Genomic DNA, 18,262 nt, shown 5'->3' on the forward strand with positions numbered 1-18,262 from the left:
GGGGTGCATACACCTTTTTGAATTAGTGTTCTTGTTTTCTTTGGGTAAGTACCCAGTAGTGGAATTACTGGATCATATGGTATTTCTATTTTTAATTTTTTGGTGAAGCTCCATACTGTTTTCCAGAGTGGCTGTACCGGTTTGCATTCCCACAAACAGTGCATGAAGGTTCCCCTTTCTCTACATCCCCTTTCTCAACACCTGTTATTTCTTGTCTTTGATTCTAGCCATCCTGACAGGTATAAGGTGATGTATCATTGTGGTTTTGATTTGCATTTCCCTGATGATCAGTGATGTTGATCTTTTCAAAGATCCAACTTTTGATTTTGCTTATTTTTTTTTAAGATTTTATTTATTTATTCATGAGACAGAGAGAGAGAGAGAGAGGCAGAGACACAGGCAAAGGGAGAAGCAGGCTCCACACAGGGAGCCCGACGCGGGACTCGATCCCGGGATCCTGGGATCACGCCCTGAGCCAAAGGCAGACGCTCAACCACTGAGCCACCCAGGCGCCCTGATTTTGCTTATTTTTTAAAAGTTTTGCCCATTTTCTATTTCATTTATTTCTACTTTTATTATTTCCTTTCTTTTACCTAACATGGGTTTAATTTGCTCTTTTTTTTAACTTCTTAAGATGGAAACATAGGTCAATTATTTTATGTCTGTCTTTTCTTATATAAACATTTAAAACTAAATTTCCTGGGATGCCTGGGTGGCTCAGTTGGTTAAGTGTCTGCTTTCGGCTCTGTTCATGATCTCTGGATCTTGGGATCAGGCCCCGTGTCAGGCTACCTACCCAGTGGAGAGCCATTTCTCCCTCTCTGACTGTCCCTCCCCCTCCTTGCTCATGTTCTCTCTCTCAAATAAATAAATCTTAAAGTCTTAAAAAAATTTCCTTCTAAGCATAGCCTTCGCGTCTTACACAAAATCTGATATGTTGCACTTTGTCTTTCTGTTAACATGTTTTTAAGTTACCTTGTTTGATCTATGACTTGCTTGGAAGTCTATTTAATTTCCGAATATTTGGAGATCTTTAAATATCTTTTGTTATTGATTTTTAATATAATTCCATTGTAGTCTGGGAATATGCTCTTATGTTTTGATCCTTTGAAATTCACTAGTATTTGTTTATCATTTAGCATATGATCTTTCTTAGTAAATACTCTGTTTGCACTTAAGAATTTGTTGAGTGGGTGGCTCAGTGGTTTAGCCTTTGGCCCAGGGCGTGATCCTGGAGACCCAGAATCGAGTCCCACATCAGGCTCCCTGCATGCAGCCTGCTTCTCCCTCTGCCTGTGTCTCTGCCTCTCTCTCTGTGTGTGTCTCTCATGAATAAATAAATAAAATCTTAAAAAAAAAAAAAAGAATTTGTTGAGTGTCATATTCTACAATTGTCAGTTAATTGATAATTTTACCCAAATCTTTTATATCCTTACTAATTTCGTTGTCTCCTTGATCAATCAATTATTGAAAGAGGGATATTAAAGTCTCAATCATGGTTGTGGATTGTCTTTTTCCTTTTTGTTCTGTCAATATATTCTTTATGTATTTGGAAGCCTTTTATTAAGTGCCTACACATTTAAAATAGTCTTATCTTCTTGATGAACTTACTCTGTTATCATTGTAAAAGATCCTTCTTTTTTTTTTTTAAGGCAGTACTGTTCTTGAAGTCTACTTTGTCTGATACCACTATATCTACACAAGTGTTCTTATATTCAGTATTAAGTAGACTAGCCTTTCCATCATGTGCTTTTAATCTGTCTTTATCTTTAAAGCTTGTTTCTTACAAAGAACATATTATTAAGAACATCTTTTTATTCAATATGACAATTTTTACATTTTTGATAACTATAATAACTACCATTTATTGAGGTACTTATATATATTTTGTAATTTTATTTTTTCCAGATTTCTTTATCATGGTAAAATATACATAATATAAAATTTACCATATTAACCATTCTTAAGTGTATAGTCTGTGGCATTAAGTATATTTATATTGTTGTACAACACTCACTACCATCCATCTCCAGAACTTTCTCATCTTCCCAAACTGAAACTCTCTCTACATTAAACACTAACTCCTCATTCTTACTTCTCTCCAGCCCCTCGCACTCACCATCCTACTTTCTGCCACTTAAATTTGACTGTTCCAAGTGCCTCATATAAGTGGAATTATACAGTACCTGTCTTTTTGTGTCTGACTTACTTCACTTAGCATAGTGTCCTCCAGGTTCATCCCTATTGTAGCGTATGTCAGGACTTCCCTTTTTTCAAAGTCTGAATAATATTCCGTTGTGTGTATATGCCACATTTTGTTTTCATTCATCTGTTCATGGAAACTGGGGTGCTTCTGTCTTTTTGGCTGCAGTGAATAATGTTGCTATGAACATCCATGTGCAAATATCTCTCTAAGACCCTGTTTTAAGTTCTTTTGAGTATATAATCAGAAGTGAAATTCCTGGATCATATGGTAATTTGGTGTTTAATTTTTTGAGAAACTGCTATACTGTTTTCTACAGTGGCCTTCTACAGTGGGTGGCTACACCATTTTACATTCCCACCAGCAATGGACAAGGATTCCAGTTTCTCCACATCCTAGTCAACATTTGTTATTTCTGTTTTTCCATCCTCATGGCACAAAGTAGTATATTTGCTACATCCCTAATGATTAGAGATGTTAATCTTTACTTTTTAATTGAGTATTTAGTCCATTTATACTTAATGCAGTTATTAGAGTATATGAGTTTAAGTCTAAACTCAAATTAAATTGAAATATCTTGGTGTTTGAATTCTATTTTTCCCATCTGTTCTTTGTTCTTCCTTTCCTCCTTTCAGGTGAATCCAGTTTTTGAAAGTTCATTTTATTTCCTTTACTGATTTTTTTAGTTCTCTCTCTCTCTCTCTTTTTTTTTTTATAACGATTGTATTTATTTACTCATGAAGAGACACAGAGAGAGGCAGAGATATAGTCAGAGGGAGAAGCAGGCTTCCCATGGGGATCCTGATGCAGGACTCAATCCCAGGACCCCTGGATCACGACCTGAGCCAAAGGCAGATGCTCAATCACTGAGCCACCCAAGCATCCCATAGTAAAAGATTTTAACATCTCTTGCTCTCACCAAATATTGGAACAAAAACCCAAAAGAAATTAGTAAAGACAAAGAGGATCTGAACACTGCTCTCAGACATCATGACCTAATTGCTATTTATAGAAAGCTACACTCATCAAAACCAGAATACAAATTCCTACTACGTGCGTATTGTACATTCTTTAATATAGATCAAGTGCCGTACCCTAAAACATGTTTCAAAAAAACTAAAAAAGTAAAGCTGTTTTTATTTGCAGAGGACATCATTTATGTAGGATATCCTAAGAAATTTATAAAAAGTGCTAGAACTATCAAGTGAATTTAGTAAGATTTCAGAAACCAAGGCTGAGGGACAGATTTTAACTGTATTTTTATGTATTGGCAGCAAACTATTAAAAAATGAAATTAGAAATTCAGTTCTATTTGCAATAATACAAAAAATAAAATAGTAATAAGTTTAAAAACGTATTTGTTAAGTAGTCTGAGCTCATGTAGAGGACTGGCTTGTCCAGAACCTTCTGCTTAGGACCACCTCTGCACCACAAACTTTAGAAGACAGCTGAAAAGAAAACTTGAAGAAATGGGAAGTGAGCACATTCATAGATTGGAAGACTCAGTATTATTAAAATGTTGATTATCCCAGCCAAAATTCCAGCAGGCTTTTTTGTAGCAACTGACAAAGTGATTCTAAAATACGGAAATGCACATAACCTGGACTTGACAGAGCAATTGAACAAAGCAAAGCTTATATGACCTGTTTTTCAAGATTTCAGTAAAGCTTTAGTTATTGAGACTGTGGTGTTGGTGAAGGATGGACACACAGATGAATGGAGCAGAAGAGAAAGTCTAGAAATAGACCCATACATATACACTCAGTTGATTTTCTTCTTTATTTATTATTTTCTTAAGATTTTACTTATTTATTCATGAGAGACACAGGCAGAGGGAGAAGCAGGCTCCATGCAGGGAGCCTGATGTGGGACTCGATCCCAGGTCTCCAGGAGACAGACGCTTTAACCACTGAGCCACCCAGGCATCCCTGAACATACGTATATCTGATAAAGAACATGTGAAGAACTATTACAACTCATAATAGAAAGCCAGTTAAACAAAATGGGCAAATAATTGAAAAAAACAAACACTTGAGTGCTAAGAACCATCATTAGTCATCAGGGAAATGCAAATTAAAGCAACACACCCACTGACACAAAGCCAAGTGCTGGTGGGAGCATGTGGTGGTACCACCAGCATGGGAGACAGATCGGCAGGTTAGAAAGGTAAATACACACTTACCTTGACCCAAGAGAAATTAAAACAAATGTCATACAAAGACATGCACAAAAATGTCCACAGCAGTTTTATTCATAGCCACTAAAATCCAGAAACAGTCCAGTCAGCAGGTGGTTGGGTAAAGGCAACGTTGTATATCCTCACAACAGAATATCATTCAGCCATAAAGGAATGAAGTGCAGGGATCCCTGGGTGGCGCAGCGGTTTGGCGCCTGCCTTTGGCCCAGGGCACGATCCTGAAGACCCAGAATCGAATCCCACGTCGGGCTCCCGGTGCATGGAGCCTGCTTCTCCCTCTGCCTGTGTCTCTGCCCGTCTCTCTCTCTCTCTCTCTCTCTCTCTGTGTGTGTGACTATCATAAATAAATAAAAATTAAAAAAAAGGAAGTGCAGATGAATCTAAATATCATTAGTTCAAGTGGGAGGAGCCAGGAACAGAAGTGTGCATACTGTATGGTTCATTTACATAAAACTCTAGAAAATGCAAGCTGATCTGCAGTGACAAAGATCAGACGTGGATGTATGAAGCCAGGCTTGAGGGAAAAACAGCAGAGGGGCTCAGATGTCATCTGTGGGTGGCAGAGACATCCTCCACGGTGTGTCTGAACTCACTGAGCTGTGTGCTTTACATGGATGCAATTTATCGTGTATAAATTATATTCCAGGGCAGCCAAGGGGTCTCAGCGGTTTAGCACCGCCTTTAGCCCCGGGCGTGATCCTGGAGACCTGGGATAGAGTCCTGCGTCGGGCTCCCTGCATGGAGCCTGCTTCTCTCTCTGCGTGTGTCTCTGCTTCTCTCTCTCTGTGTGTCTCTCATGAATGAATAAATAAAAGCTTAAAATAAATAAATTATATTCCAATAACATCAACTAACTAGTGTTGATTAAAATCTTAGACTTCTGAGGGGCGCCTGAGTGGCTCAGTTGGTTAAACATCTGCCTTTGGCTCGAGTCATGATCCTGGGGTCCTGGGATGGAGGTCCCCATTGGGCTCCTTGCTCAGTGGGGAGTCTTCCCCTCCCCTGCCCTCCACTTGTGCTCTCTTTCTCTCTCTCTGTCTCAAATAAATAAAATCATAAAAAAAATTTTTTTGGACTTCTGATTCCTGAATTGAAAGTATTTTGTGACTTATTGTGACCCTGAGAATGCCTCTTACCACAGAGTAAGCTAGAAGATCCATGACTTTTAGGGTTTCCACAAGGCAGAGAGAGCACACGTTGAATAGACAAAGAGGAAGAGATTTGATCACACCTGTCAGCGTGTCTGTGACATTAGGAGTTCCTATCCTAGAAAGGAGAAGGTACATTTTGAATAATGCATGCATTTCAAATGGGATGGCATGAATAAGGGGCAGGGAGGGGGCTCTTAACAAGGCCTGGTTGTTCCTGCTTCTGCAGGGCTCCTAAGCACTAAGTGAGGAGCAGGACAGAGCCCCAGCCCGTGTCCCAATATCGCTGTCAAGCGCATGTCATCCCGGCATCCTCGATGGTGGGGCTCTTCCCCAGGCTGGAACTTGCGTCCTGCTGGTTTTGAGGCCGGATGAGGAACGGGTTTCTCATTCCCCGGCCCAAAATGTATTCCTTGCTGACCCACGTTGTCACCATGGAAGCTTCATCTCCAGAAACCTGAACAGGTTCCCTGAGTAACAACAGCTCTTTCTGTTGAGTAAGAAGTCTTTTTAGAGGTGACTTTTTTACTCAAAATATTTAGCCAGCTGTGTTCTGGACATATTATAATTATGATTACCATGTTGCAAGTTAAGAGAAACTTTTTTTTAAGATTTTATTTATTTATTCATGAGAGACACACACACAGAGAGAGAGAGAGAGAGAGAGAGAGAGAGAGAGAGAGAGGCAGAGACACAAGCAGAGGGAGAAGCAGGCTCCATGCAGGCAGCCCGATGTGGGACTCAATCCTGGGACTCCAAGATCATGCACTGGGCCGAAGGCAGGCACTAAACCACTGAGCCACCCAGGCTTCCCAGAAACTTATTTTTTTAAAGATTTTTTTTATTCATTCATGAGAGACACACAGAGAGATGTAGAGACACAGACAGAGGGAGAAGCAGGCTCCCTTCAGGGAGCCCAATGCAGGACTCGATCTCAGGACCCCGGAATCACGCCCTGAGCCAAAGGCAGATGCTCAATCGCTGAGCCACCCAGGCGTCCCAAGAGAAATTTATTTAAAACCTTAACAGCACAGCAGGATTTGTGCAGGTTAGTCTCCTCTGGTCATTGGAAATGTGACAGCTTCAGTACTAAGTCAAGTGGGCTGCTGAGTTTTGAGTTTGCTGGTGTTGGGAAACTTATGTGCAGCATGTGGCACTGTCCTGTCTGCCTGCTACCCCATCGAGGTCTTCTGCTCTGAAGTTGTCCTCAATCATGGTTCTAGATGGTAGTTCTGTCACCCAAGGTGACATTTTTCCTGCAGTTTCCATGACAAGAGCAGGGTGAGGAGTAGAAAATTGTAAGGCTGAGGGTCCCTGACTGGCCCCAGAGGTGTTTCACTGCCTCTTGGTAAAAATGCTTGAATTGGGGTTTTTCCAAGGACAGAACAAGGTGGTAGATGGGCAAGTCCTGTCCAAACTCATGAGTAGGGCTGGTGCATCCAGAAGTTCCTATTGTTTAGTTTCCTCAGGAGGGAGGGAGTGACTGAAAGCTGTGCAGGAAGGAGCGAGTTAATCCAGATCCACAACCAGATGGGTTGATCTCAGCTCTGGGGGCTTCTTATGGTAAGTCAGTGGAGCCTACCCACACAGGCCTCACCGTCTGCCTTGATTTGCAGGCTTGGGACCAGGGATCTGCAGTTTCATAGCAGCCCCGCCCTGCCGGCTAAGCACTGGGTACCCACTCTGGATGTCTGCAGCTCCCATCCCAGAGGGCCAGGTAAGGGTCCTGCACCTCAACTCCCACCTGGTGCCCTGAGGAGGTGCCCACATCTGCACAGTTCCCCTATCTGTTGCAGACCCTATGTTCTGGAATATGGCGCTCCAGCGTGCCATCCTCCTGGCGGGCCTCCTGGTGGAAGTTGCCAGCAAATCCTCAGAAAGTGTGGTAGGTATCTCATCCCACCGTGGCTAGGGCCAGGAAGTAAAGTTGAAACCTTCTTTTCCTAGTCATTCATGGAGGCAGTGGGCCCTTTGCCCAGAAGGGGCCTCACCCTTCAACCTTTATTTACCCACTGTCGGGGTCAGAGACCCCTGTGCCTCATGGAAGGCAACAAACACACGCCCCCGAGCTGGCATGTGCTCTGTTATGCATCCTAGAGCCTTCTTTTTCTCTTTGCCAAACTGAACCTGTTGCGGTGGCTGGAAATGGGTCTCTATAGAGCTGCCCCTACTGGCATGAATGGAGCCTGCGAGCTGCCTGCCCAACTTGGTGGATGGAGACTGTGTACTCCAGGCAAGCGGCAGCATTAGACAGGGTCCCAGGCCAGTGTTATGGGTACGCTGCACCCCTGGCTAGTGCCCACATACACCCAGCCACACATCATCCAGGCCAGGTGGGGCCTTCCAGCCACATGGGATGGCTGGGGTGTCCCTCATGGGCTTGGCCTCAGCCATGAACTGGCCTTGGACACCTCCTGTGATGGCATGGATACTCCACTCCTTAGGCACCCTTTACTGTTGAATGTGTTCTAGTCGCTAAAAACAAGCTCAGCTATGACACACACACACTGAGCCAAGTTCCCACTAGAAACCCCTCAAGTCTGGTCCTGTAAATGCCAGCACCTGGCATATCTGTTTCCCATTCAGTACATGCCCACACATGCATACAGCAGGCGTGAGTTCACACCCTACAACCTGCCCTGGTCTGGGCACTTCCTCTGCAGGGGCCACACTGGAAATCCCTGGTGGAGGGCATCCATGGAATTGCTGAGAATGTCAGTGGAGCAGCCAGGACCCTGGGGTGACTATCTTTTGGGGAGCAAAGGGCAGACACGCCTCACCAGGGAGGCCGTGAGTTCCTGGGTTTATTGTCCTATTTTATTACAGTCTAGAAAGTCATGTGCTGCTTTTTCCTGTGAAGGAGTCCACATGTGGCACTGGAGTAGGGTTTAACACCTTTAATTGTTTAATTTCCAAAGCCACCATCTGGCAAGTGGTGAATAACATACAGGCACACCTTGTTCTGGGCACCCTCTTATTCTGTTGCACTTTACAGATATGCTGTTTACAAATTAAAGGTCTGGGGCTACCCTATGTTGAGCACACCTATTGGTGCCATGTTTCTATCAGCATGCACTCACATCATGTCTCTGTGCCACATTTTGGTAATTCTTGCAACGTTTCAGACTTTTTCATGACTATCGTATTTGTTATGGTGACCCGCTGAAAGCTTGGGTGATGTTCAGCATTTTTAGTGGTGAAGTTTATTTTTAAATTTTTTTAAAGATTTTATTCATGCATGAGAGACACACAGAGAGAGGCAGAGACACAGGCAGAGGGAGAAGCAGGCTTCATGCAGGCAGCCCGATGTAGGACTCGATCCCTGAACTCTGGGATCATACCCCCTGAGCCAAAGACAGACACTCAACTGCTGAGCCACCCAGGCATCCTATGGTGAATTATTTAATGAAGGCATGTAGGTTGTGTTTAGAAACAATGCAATTGCATGCTTATGAGACTATAGTTCAGTATAAATATAACTTTTACATATACTGGAAGACAGAAAATTCACTTGATTCACTTTATTGTGTTCTGGAACCGAATCCACAGTGTCACCGAGTATGCCTATACATTTTTCGGATTGAAGTGCCTTACCCTATATCCTCTTGTAGTCCACAGGGGTGAGTGGCTGTAGCTCTCCCTCAGACCGAGAGACCCACCTGCAGAAAGGGCCACCACCTCCACTACCTCCCAGGTGAGGCTTTGCGTGGTCAGGCAGGCAGTGGAGAGACCACTCACAGCCCAGGACCACTCCCTGCCTTACCAGGGCTGCCCCAACCCAGGGCCCTGGTCAGAATCCCCAAGGGGTCCCCTCTATCTGACTCTTGGGAATCTGAATGCTGAGAAACACGCTTCAATGTGTATTTAGTCATCAAACTGTCCCAGGAGGTGTTCATGTGCTGTTGCTGTGTCCTCACCTCACTCTGGGAAGCCAGGAAGCGGCCACCTGATTCTGAAGTTAGAAGAGGCAGAGCCGTGAGTGTTGGGTCAAGCCTGTGAAGTAGGATGCCATTCTCAGCCTGGCCTGCTATTCCTGCCGAGCCCCGAGCTATGGGGTCTAGAAACTCACAGCCATCTCCCCCGCAGGGTCAGCAGCCTGAATGCTGTGTGGACATGCTGGCCACTAACACCACCTGCCAGGGCACAGGCCTGTGTGGTCCAGGTAAGCTGCTTGGCACAAGCTGACCTTGATGAGCCTTGGAGATGAGAGCAGTGGTCACCATGCCTGCTATGAGCCAATGGGCACCCAAGCCCCTCAGGAAGGACACTGGACATACCTGGGAGCTGGGGTGAGGGGCAGAAGATTGGTCAGAGGCAGCGGGAAGGTGACAGGATCCCATCGGAGCCCCCCTTCTGGCCGGCGGGTGGTGGCAGGACCCCATGAGGGGCCTGGCTCTGGGCAGTGGGAGATGTGGGGGAGGTGAGACTCTGCTTGTCCCTCTTAGGGTCCCTGGCAGGGCCATTAAGGGGGGACGAGCCCCCAGACTGATTTAACATAAGCTTCACGTGACACACCCCCCCCCCCCCCCCCGAGGAATCTGAGATCCAGAGGAGGGGCACAACAAGCCTGTGTGCTCACCTGCAGGCTGAGCAGGGAGAGGGGACTGCAGGAGGGCGGTGGCGTGCTGGCTGCAGGCAGATGGGGACGCCCGACTCTCGTCTCTGGCAGTGAGTGTATGTATATCTTTCCTCCCACTGCATGGGCGTCCTCCACGGAGTCCTGTCTCCTGCTTCTCGGGGAGAAAAAGGGAGGTCAGAGCCCTTGGCTGAAAATATTTTTGCGTGTGAAAGAGGCATATTCTGGTTTCCCTCAGTTCCATTTGCAACTTTATCTTCGGAAAGTTTCACACATTAAAAGCCAAGTTGGTAGCTGCAGAGAGAATTGGATTGGAATTTGTGAGATAAGAGAGCAGCAAAGGGGTGGAAAAGGCGTAGATGGAACCAGAAGAAAAGCAGGGGTGTGAGCACGCCGTCGCATGCCTCGCCGATGGGCCCGAGCCTGGCAGTGCTTAGGCCCGTGAAGCTGATGCGCTGGCGTCAGGAGCCGGCGTGCAGGCAGGCCTCCTCCAGCGTTAAGTCTCTGTGTGGTGTGAGTAATCAGGTCCTTGGTAAGAAGCGTTTCTATGGAAATAAAAACAAATGTCAGCAGTTGGAGCAAATCATAAGTCTAGTTTTTGAGTCTAGAGGGCAGTCAGCTCAGTATACTTCTAGATGTTGGACTCAAAGCCAATTTAGGTGGAGTGAGAGTGTTTGAGGAATCCCGGGATTGCCCTGTCCCTGGTGAAGCCAGGGGGTGCTTCTTGTGAACTTTCTGAGTGGCCCACACAGCAGCAGGCATGAGGCCTCAGTTCGCGGGGCTCTGGGGGAAAGGGCAGCTTTCTTTCATCGTGATTCCCAGTCAGAAGGGTGGGAGGAAGGTGGGAGTGTCAGTTTGGAGAGTTGTAGCCAAACATTGGAAGAGAGACTGGAGGAATGCAGGAGCCAGTGCAGCTTACAGGCAGGTAACAGAATGTCAGACACGACAAGCAGGAGTCTGATACCCACACAGATGCGTCACAGACACAGTCACCCCCACTTCTACCAAAGATAATCATAGTGAGACATGAATTTGCTTTTAAAATAAGTCTAGCCTCATTAAACGTGGCCTGATCATCTACATAAGTGCAGCAAGACTAGTGATTGACCACGTAAGACTCTTAAGTCTGCCTTGCTGGACCTTTCCCACAAGGAATCCTCCACTGGACTCCGGGTTGGGGGACCAAGCCAAGGACTCGCCATCAGACCTCAGCCTCAACGCCCATAGATTTGGGTGAATTCCTCTCTTCTCAAAGTCAAATATCCTGTTTCCTGGACTTGCCCAGAAGTGACCTTCCTTACTCACCTGTAAGGCTGGGAAGCCAGTAAGCCAGATATCAGGTGGTTTTTCAAAGGGGCTTCATTGGCTTCATCAAGTCACCCTTAGCTCCTTAGTCTTCCTGGTCACCAGTCCCGGCTCTCTAGCTGTTCCTTGTCCCTGCACACAGCAGCCCAGCCAGGGCCTCCTCGAGGCTGGCAGCCCCGGGTAGCGTTGCCCAGTTACTCAAAGCCATTCAGAGGGGTGCTTTTCAGGAGATCTGCTGCCCTGGTGCCAGGTTTGTGCCAGGCTCCTGTTCCCAGGCCCCTGGTGCAGTGCTAGGCCTGTCTGCCCACAGCATCGCAATCTTCAGGGTCTGCCATCCGCTGGTTGTCCCTGCAGAAAGGTCTTCTCACCACGACACATTGTGAGTAGATTAAACATCAGTAAAATTCATTATGAAGAACATGTGGTCTGTGGCATGTCCCTGGACGCTGCCCCCAGCACCAGCACTAGCATTCAGGGGCAGCTCAGTACGGGTACTCAGTATCAGACAAGCACGTATTTGCAGCCTCTGTGCTAAATGTTGGGATGTTAAAAAATAAAGGTATGAGTCACAATTCCTGCCCTTAAGGGGTGCCTTAGCTAGTTGGCAAAGTGGACTATCTGTTAACCGCTGGTTGGGGGAGGCCAGGGCTGCTGGTGGCAGCAGCCATCTGGGACCTCCCCAGGGCAAGGGGCAACAGAAGGGCAGGGGTCACACCTGGGCTGCAGACGGTGCCACCGATGGGGGTGAGCCTGGTCCCTGTGGCACCTGTGGAGGTGGGCTGACATCAGTGGTCTGGCTGCCAGGGTCCTCTCTAGAGCACAAGGCCACTGCATGGCACCTGCCTGTCTCAGATTCCTAGTTTCTCTGGAGTGTTTTACAAGATGTCCAAGGAAAGGAGCCTACAGGAGCCCCTGGGTGAGAGCTTGGTGTGGCTCCAGTCAAGCTTGCATCTTTTTCTGAAATCGAATGTGCCATTCCACCCAGACTTCCAGAACAAGCCCATTAGCATTCCTGATGAACTGTCCTATCACAAACTCAATGCAGAAAAGCTCCCTGGAGGCATGTACTGGTGTGGGTGGCGTGGTGCTGAGTCTCTGTCTCCTGCACAGGCTGCTACGGACACCAGAATGAGGACGGCAGTGTCAGCTGCGTCCGCTGCACAAACAGCACCTACGGCTCTGCCTGCAGTGGCCGCCCTGCTGCACCCCCCGCCAGGCCCACATGGCCTGCTTCCCACCGAGGGGCTGCATCTCCAAGTTCTGGAGGAACGGGTGGGTGTCACCCTATTTGTCCCCACACCAGCAGGTGGCCCTCCTCACCCTGGACCACTGTCCGTCGAGGGAACACCCCCACCCCACCCTGCCCGCCCGGTCCCCTCTCCCTGAGTCTTCTTGTCCCTGCAGGACAGCCATAGGGTGAGGGCAGCTCCGTCTCCATGGCCACTTCCCTTCCTGGCCTCTGGTCTGTGATTCCCCTCTGGGCTGTGTCTCTTGCTCCCTGGGGGTCCTCAGTGGAGTCCCCTGCATGGTCCACATCTGCCCATGGCTCTGGGCTGCCTGGGGAGCTGGCAACACTGACAGCTCTGCTTCCCCACAGTCGCTGGCTGGGGCGCACAGTTCCCGATGAACAGTAGTGCGGGGATGCCCGGACAGCCAAATCTTGGTAAGTCCCTGGCTCAGCAGATCAGAGCAGAACCTCTGCCCAGGTCCTGGTGGAGGAAGGGGTCATCATCTCTGGCATTCCGTGCACTTGACCACCTACGCTGGCCTCAGCAGGGCCACAGCCACGGCCAAGGTCACACTGCACTCCAGGCAGGAGATCTATGGACAGGAACTCAGCCTGACCACAGAGCAGGGCTGGGGTCACTAGGCATGGGCAGGCAGCCCTGGACCTCACACATCCCCCTTTGCCTCAATCCTGGCCCACCCAGCCCCTCAGTCCATGGGAACCCAGGATGTGCATGTGGTTCTCTGGAGATGGGAGGGCACCCTGAGGTCCCCTTGCCCCCTCCCCTGCGGCTCTTCTGAGGATATGGTACTCATCCTGCATGCACTGCATGCCAGGCACACAAACCTGGTGCTCAGGGGCAGACACGGGACCCTCCTATCTGAGATGCAGCCTACCCAGCCACAGGGGCATGACCCTGCCATGGGGGCCACTGGTCAGGGAGCAGGACCCGCCCCAAGAGGGGTCACCTCCTCTTCCCAGATGACCAGGTTGTGATGGGGGCAGAGAGCGTGTTGGACCCAGACTGAGGGCTCTGGCTTTCTGCACAAGTTTCAGGCCCAGCAGCCAGGGCCTCACACTGGCTGGTCACCAGAGCAGCAATTCTAGGGTGGGGTCAGCACAGATGTCCATGACCTCCTGGGACACCGTGCTGGGTCTGGCAGTGAGGGTACCAACAGAGGAACACCAGCAGGTCTGGCTCTAGAGTCTGTTTTCATTGCAGCAAATTTGGGGCAGGACACGGCAAATTAGCTGGAATTCACTACCTCCCAGGTTCCAGCATAGCTGTGGCCACACCTCATGCCTGGGTTTCAAGATCAGAAAGTCACCTCCCCATAGACATTGAGGAGCACTTTCCCCACAACTACCACCCAGAGGCCCCTGCCAGGGGCCCACCAGCCCATCCTGACCCTGTGTAGGTAAAGATGGCCATCTGGGGACGAGGAACAAGCTACCAGGAGGCAAGGGTGTAGGGGGAACCCCTGCCTCTGCCCTGAAGGCTTTGACCTGGCAGCTGGGGATATGTGGCACCCCACAGTGTGCGCTGGGTCTTCAGGAAGGAGCTGGGGACCCCAGGCCTGGAATCCCTGCCCCGTTCAGTGTTCCACCTCCCTGTAGCCCCATAGCTGGGTGTGTGGGTCTCTGTGTGGGACCCTATGAGGGTTCAGGTGTGCATGGGAATCCTGGAGACCCCTGTCCAATGCAGCCCACCCAGGCCAGTCACTGGCAGCCTTTCCTTTTGCTCACAGGGAGCCCTCAGGTGGCAGCCTCTCTCTTCCTGGGGACCCTCTTCATCAGCTCTGGCCTCATCCTGTCGGTGGCTGGGTTCTTCTACCTGAAGCGTACCAGTAAACTCCCCAAGGTCTTCTACGGGAGAGACAAAGGTATTCCCTCTTGCCACGCTAGGACTAGAGCGCATGCCCACTTACTGCCTGGGGGACGCAGGGAAGGGGTGTCAGCCCTAAGGACTCCTCACAAAACAGTAAGAAGGGGACTTGGTTGTCATGTGGTTCTTTTGTCAGAATAAGAGGGGCAGCCTCGTCCTGGGGAGGCTTCCCTTGGATTCTGTGGGGTCCTCAAAGGAAAGGTATTGGCATGACCCCACCTCAGGGCATTATGGCAGGGTTGCTGATCCCTGGTCTTGGGTCCACCTGCCCGCGGCTCCCCCCAAGCTGTGTCCTCTCCCTATCCTGCGCCCTGGGAATGGGGTGGGCAGGCTGGTGCAGAGACTGGGGGGCCCCACACTGCCCCAGCTTGCCCTGGGATTGGACACCAGACCTGCCTCCCTCTGGAAGAGTCGGGTGTCACACCTGCTATGCCTTCAGGTGTGCAAGGCAAATGGCCCGGGCAACAGATCTGACCCTTCAGGGGATAGTGCCAGTGGGTGATTAGCCAGGGTCTCCTCACCCAGCCTCCATGAGACCCAGTGCTGGGTGCCTCAGTGGGGCTGTTGCAGCTCTCAGGTCCTGAGAGTCAGGGGCTGGGCCCCCATGCCAGTTGTGTGGGCACTCCTGCTCTGCAGCCATGGTCAGAGAGGTCTTGGAGTGGCTGCAGTGGCTGGGGCAGGCCCGCTCCATGTCTCTCCTCCCTACCACCCCCAGGCGGGGCTTGGTCAGCCTAGGTGGCCACCAGGAATGCAGGGGTGCATAGCAGCCTCCCCGTGGAGGTGCGCAGGGCAGCACGGCAGTGGTCTCCTTGAGGTGGGGGTGGTACCCTCTCTTTACCTGCTGGTACCTTCTGAGGGCTGGGTTGTCGCTCTGCCAAGAGGGCCTGGGAGGGAAGCTTTCTCAGGGTTCTTGGGGGGCCCTCACCCCGAATGCAGGGGGGAAATGTGGCTGGACAGGCACCCCGGGCACTGCTGGGTGGGCGTGTGGAGTCAGGGGAAGAGCCTCTGCAGCCCCGTGGACCCCCTCCCCAGGCAAGAGGCCCTGGTCCTGGGTGAGACCCCTGTGCGACCTCCCGGTGACACCCATGTTTGCCCACAGCCCCTGCTCTGCAGCCTGGCGAAGCCGTAAGTAACCTGGAAGGATGGGCCCAGTGCCCCACACCGCGGGCCTCTGCTGGGGGCCACCCACTCTTCTCACTGTGCCTTTTCTCCTTTTCAAGGCCGCCATGATCCCCCCGCCACAGCCCTCAGGTATGTCAGTCCTCATCTCAGGGTGAAAATGTCAACATTCTCCTGCTTGTGGGATCGGCCCATCTCCGGGGACACCGCAGGGCTGAGCTCTGCAGGCACCCGGTCCTGCTGCTCTTGGGACTCGGGCCAGGTCTCCCTGCAATCCATGGCTCTCCTGCCTCTTCTTTTTTATTCCTTTTTATTCTTGACATATTGAGTCTGTTGGGAGAGAAGGAGATTCCCCAGCACAGGGCCTGAGGCCACCCCTGAAGCCTTCGCTTAGCCATCACCAAGTCCCAGCTCAGCCTGGGTGGTGGGTGCAGAGGGCGGGCTGGTCTGGGTGTCAGGCCCTCCCCCGCCCCTCTGGAGGGGCTGGCAGTGCAGTGTTACTGGGCCAGGTGCCCCACCTTGGACGATTCCAGGTGTAGGCACACATTCAACCCCGTTTAGATGACAGTATGAGTACAGAGAGGTTAGGTGACTGGCCCGTGGTCACACAGCTACAGGCCATGAGTGGGAGTCTCCTGGCCTCCCCCGTCAGTGCTGCAGTCTGCAGTGTGGACAAGGCGGGCTGTGCTGTGTTCTGGGGAGTACTTGTCTCTGCTTTTTCTAAGGGGACACCATATGCACACGCATCTTACATCTCTCTGTGTTATTCTCCTGGGGCGATGTGACCAATGACCACAGACAGGAGGCTTGAAATCACAGAAATGTATTCTCTCACAGTCCAGGAAGCACAAGTCAGAGATGCAGGTGGGGGCGGGGGGGCACTCTCTCCCATCTCTAGGGGACGCCGCCTCCTGCCCTTCCAGCCTCCCCGTGCTGTGGCCATGCCAGCCCCTGCTCCCGTCTTCACGTGGTTTCTCCCAGGTCTCCTCTCTCTTTCTCCCTCTTGTAAGAATGTAGGGCCTCCAGCTAATCCAGGAGGATCTCCCTTCAAGATCCTTGACCACATCAGCAATACCCTTTTTCCAAGTAAGGTCGCACCTGCAGGTTCTGGGGCTCCGGACGTGGGCCCTGCTGTACCTCACGGGGCCTCTGTGTCTCAGGAGAGCAGGGCCCTTGCCCAGGCCGAGGGGCTTGAGGAGCAGGGGCACTGAGTGTCTGTGACGAGTGGGGCAGGCATCCGACTCTCGTCAGCAGCGGCAGCTCTGCACACAGGCCGGGGCTCCCTGCTCGGCTGCTCCCCACTCATGCCAGGAGCTCTAGGGCCGCCCTCCCTGTCTCAGGCCCTGCTCTGACCCTGCCTGTCTCTGACCCTGTTTCAGTGCGGAAGCCGCGCTATGTGAGGCGCGAGCGGCCCTTGGACAGGGATGTGGGCCCCGCAGCCATCTCCTCGGTGGAGGCCCGGGTTAGCAACGTCTGACCCAGGGCCCCCCCACCGCTCCGCACACCGCCTTGGAGAGGACCCAGCGCACAAGGGGCAGGTGCTGCCCAGCAAGGCCTCAGGATGGGTGTGGGCGCGGCCCCTGGCTCAGCATGGCGGTGTCCCAGCAAGGGACGCTGGGCGGAAGCTGCCCGAAGGAGCTCCTGCCCCCTAACAGCTGCAAGGCCTGAGGGGCTAGGAGCCATGGCCAGAGCGTGGCCAGATGGGGCCTGGGCCCCTGAGGAGAGACTGCTGGGCGGCACCATGTCTGGCCAAGCAGGGGGCTCGGCTACTCCCCTCGCGGAGCCCATGGTGGGCAGACACCCCCAGCACCACAGGGCCTCCCGCATCCCCTCTGGAACATGCCCGGACAAGGGGAGGTGAGGGACGAGAACTGGCCACTCCAAGGTGGAGGCGCCCATGGGGCTGTCCCGTAGCCACGACCCCCTGAACCTCCCCCCCCCCAAGCCCAAGACTACACATTTCCCGGAGCAGCAGAGGCATTTCCTGTTTCTTCCCAACTTCTGTCAGTTTTAAGCAGAACACTGCTCTCCCCGTCGTCTCTGCCTCGACCTGCTCCCACACTGGGCCCTGTCCCCCAGGAACGGACACGGACCCGAAGCGATGGGAGACCAAGGCCAGGCCCCCAGAGGGACGTGTCCACCTAGGGCCACGTGTACCTGGACCACTGCCTGGGGAGCCTGGGTCGATGACCCCGGGGAGGGCTGTGCTGACCAGTGGTCCTGGACCCCCTGCCCTGGGTCTGAGACACGTTTCTGGCACTGGCTGGTTCCCGAGGAGAAAGCAGCAGTCATGGCAGCTCTCACGCACTGGGCTGGGCCCTGACCTCCCCAGATTCCATTGGGGCTGCTACCTCCTCCAGCACCGTGATGCCCGCCCTAGCATGGACAGGTTGCGGATACTTGAACCCACGACGGGCCCAGCAGCTGACAGGGGCACACCAGCTTTAATCAGTGTCAATAAACTCTTCAGGGCTTCCCTCCACCGTTCTTACTGCTCGGTCTGTTTCTCAGTCAGGGGGCCATTGGCCAGGCTGACAGGACCTCTCTCACTTCACCAGGAACGGGTCCTCGTGGGCACTGCCGCTCGTTCCTCTGTTCCCC

General features: G+C 51.1%; 1 protein-coding gene across 7 annotated transcripts in view; it reads left to right on the top strand.

Annotated features, from left to right (window-relative positions):
* Positions 1-18,148, top strand: part of CUNH1orf159 (chromosome unknown C1orf159 homolog) — a 32,100-nt gene extending 13,952 nt beyond the window's left edge. For 5 of the 7 annotated variants that reach the window (XM_055305954.1, XM_055305955.1, XM_055305953.1 and 2 more), the window contains 9 exons: positions 7,165-7,265; positions 7,345-7,433; positions 9,635-9,710; positions 12,540-12,701; positions 13,027-13,092; positions 14,406-14,540; positions 15,642-15,667; positions 15,763-15,793; positions 17,041-18,148. In XM_055305954.1, the coding sequence (XP_055161929.1) occupies positions 7,350-7,433; positions 9,635-9,710; positions 12,540-12,701; positions 13,027-13,092; positions 14,406-14,540; positions 15,642-15,667; positions 15,763-15,793; positions 17,041-17,138 (678 nt within the window). In that variant the 5' untranslated portion in view covers positions 7,165-7,265; positions 7,345-7,349 and the 3' untranslated portion in view covers positions 17,139-18,148. Of the gene's footprint in view, positions 1-7,164; positions 7,266-7,344; positions 7,434-9,159; positions 9,243-9,433; positions 9,524-9,634; positions 9,711-12,539; positions 12,702-13,026; positions 13,093-14,405; positions 14,541-15,641; positions 15,668-15,762; positions 15,794-17,040 lie in introns of those variants that run through there. The other 2 variants (XM_055305958.1, XM_055305959.1) reach the window with 2 other exon arrangements.
* The last annotated feature ends 114 nt before the right edge of the window (positions 18,149-18,262 follow it).

This window comes from Nyctereutes procyonoides, unplaced genomic scaffold (genome assembly GCF_905146905.1).
Source record: "Nyctereutes procyonoides isolate TBG_1078 unplaced genomic scaffold, NYPRO_anot_genome, whole genome shotgun sequence".
Taxonomy (NCBI): domain Eukaryota; kingdom Metazoa; phylum Chordata; class Mammalia; order Carnivora; family Canidae; genus Nyctereutes; species Nyctereutes procyonoides.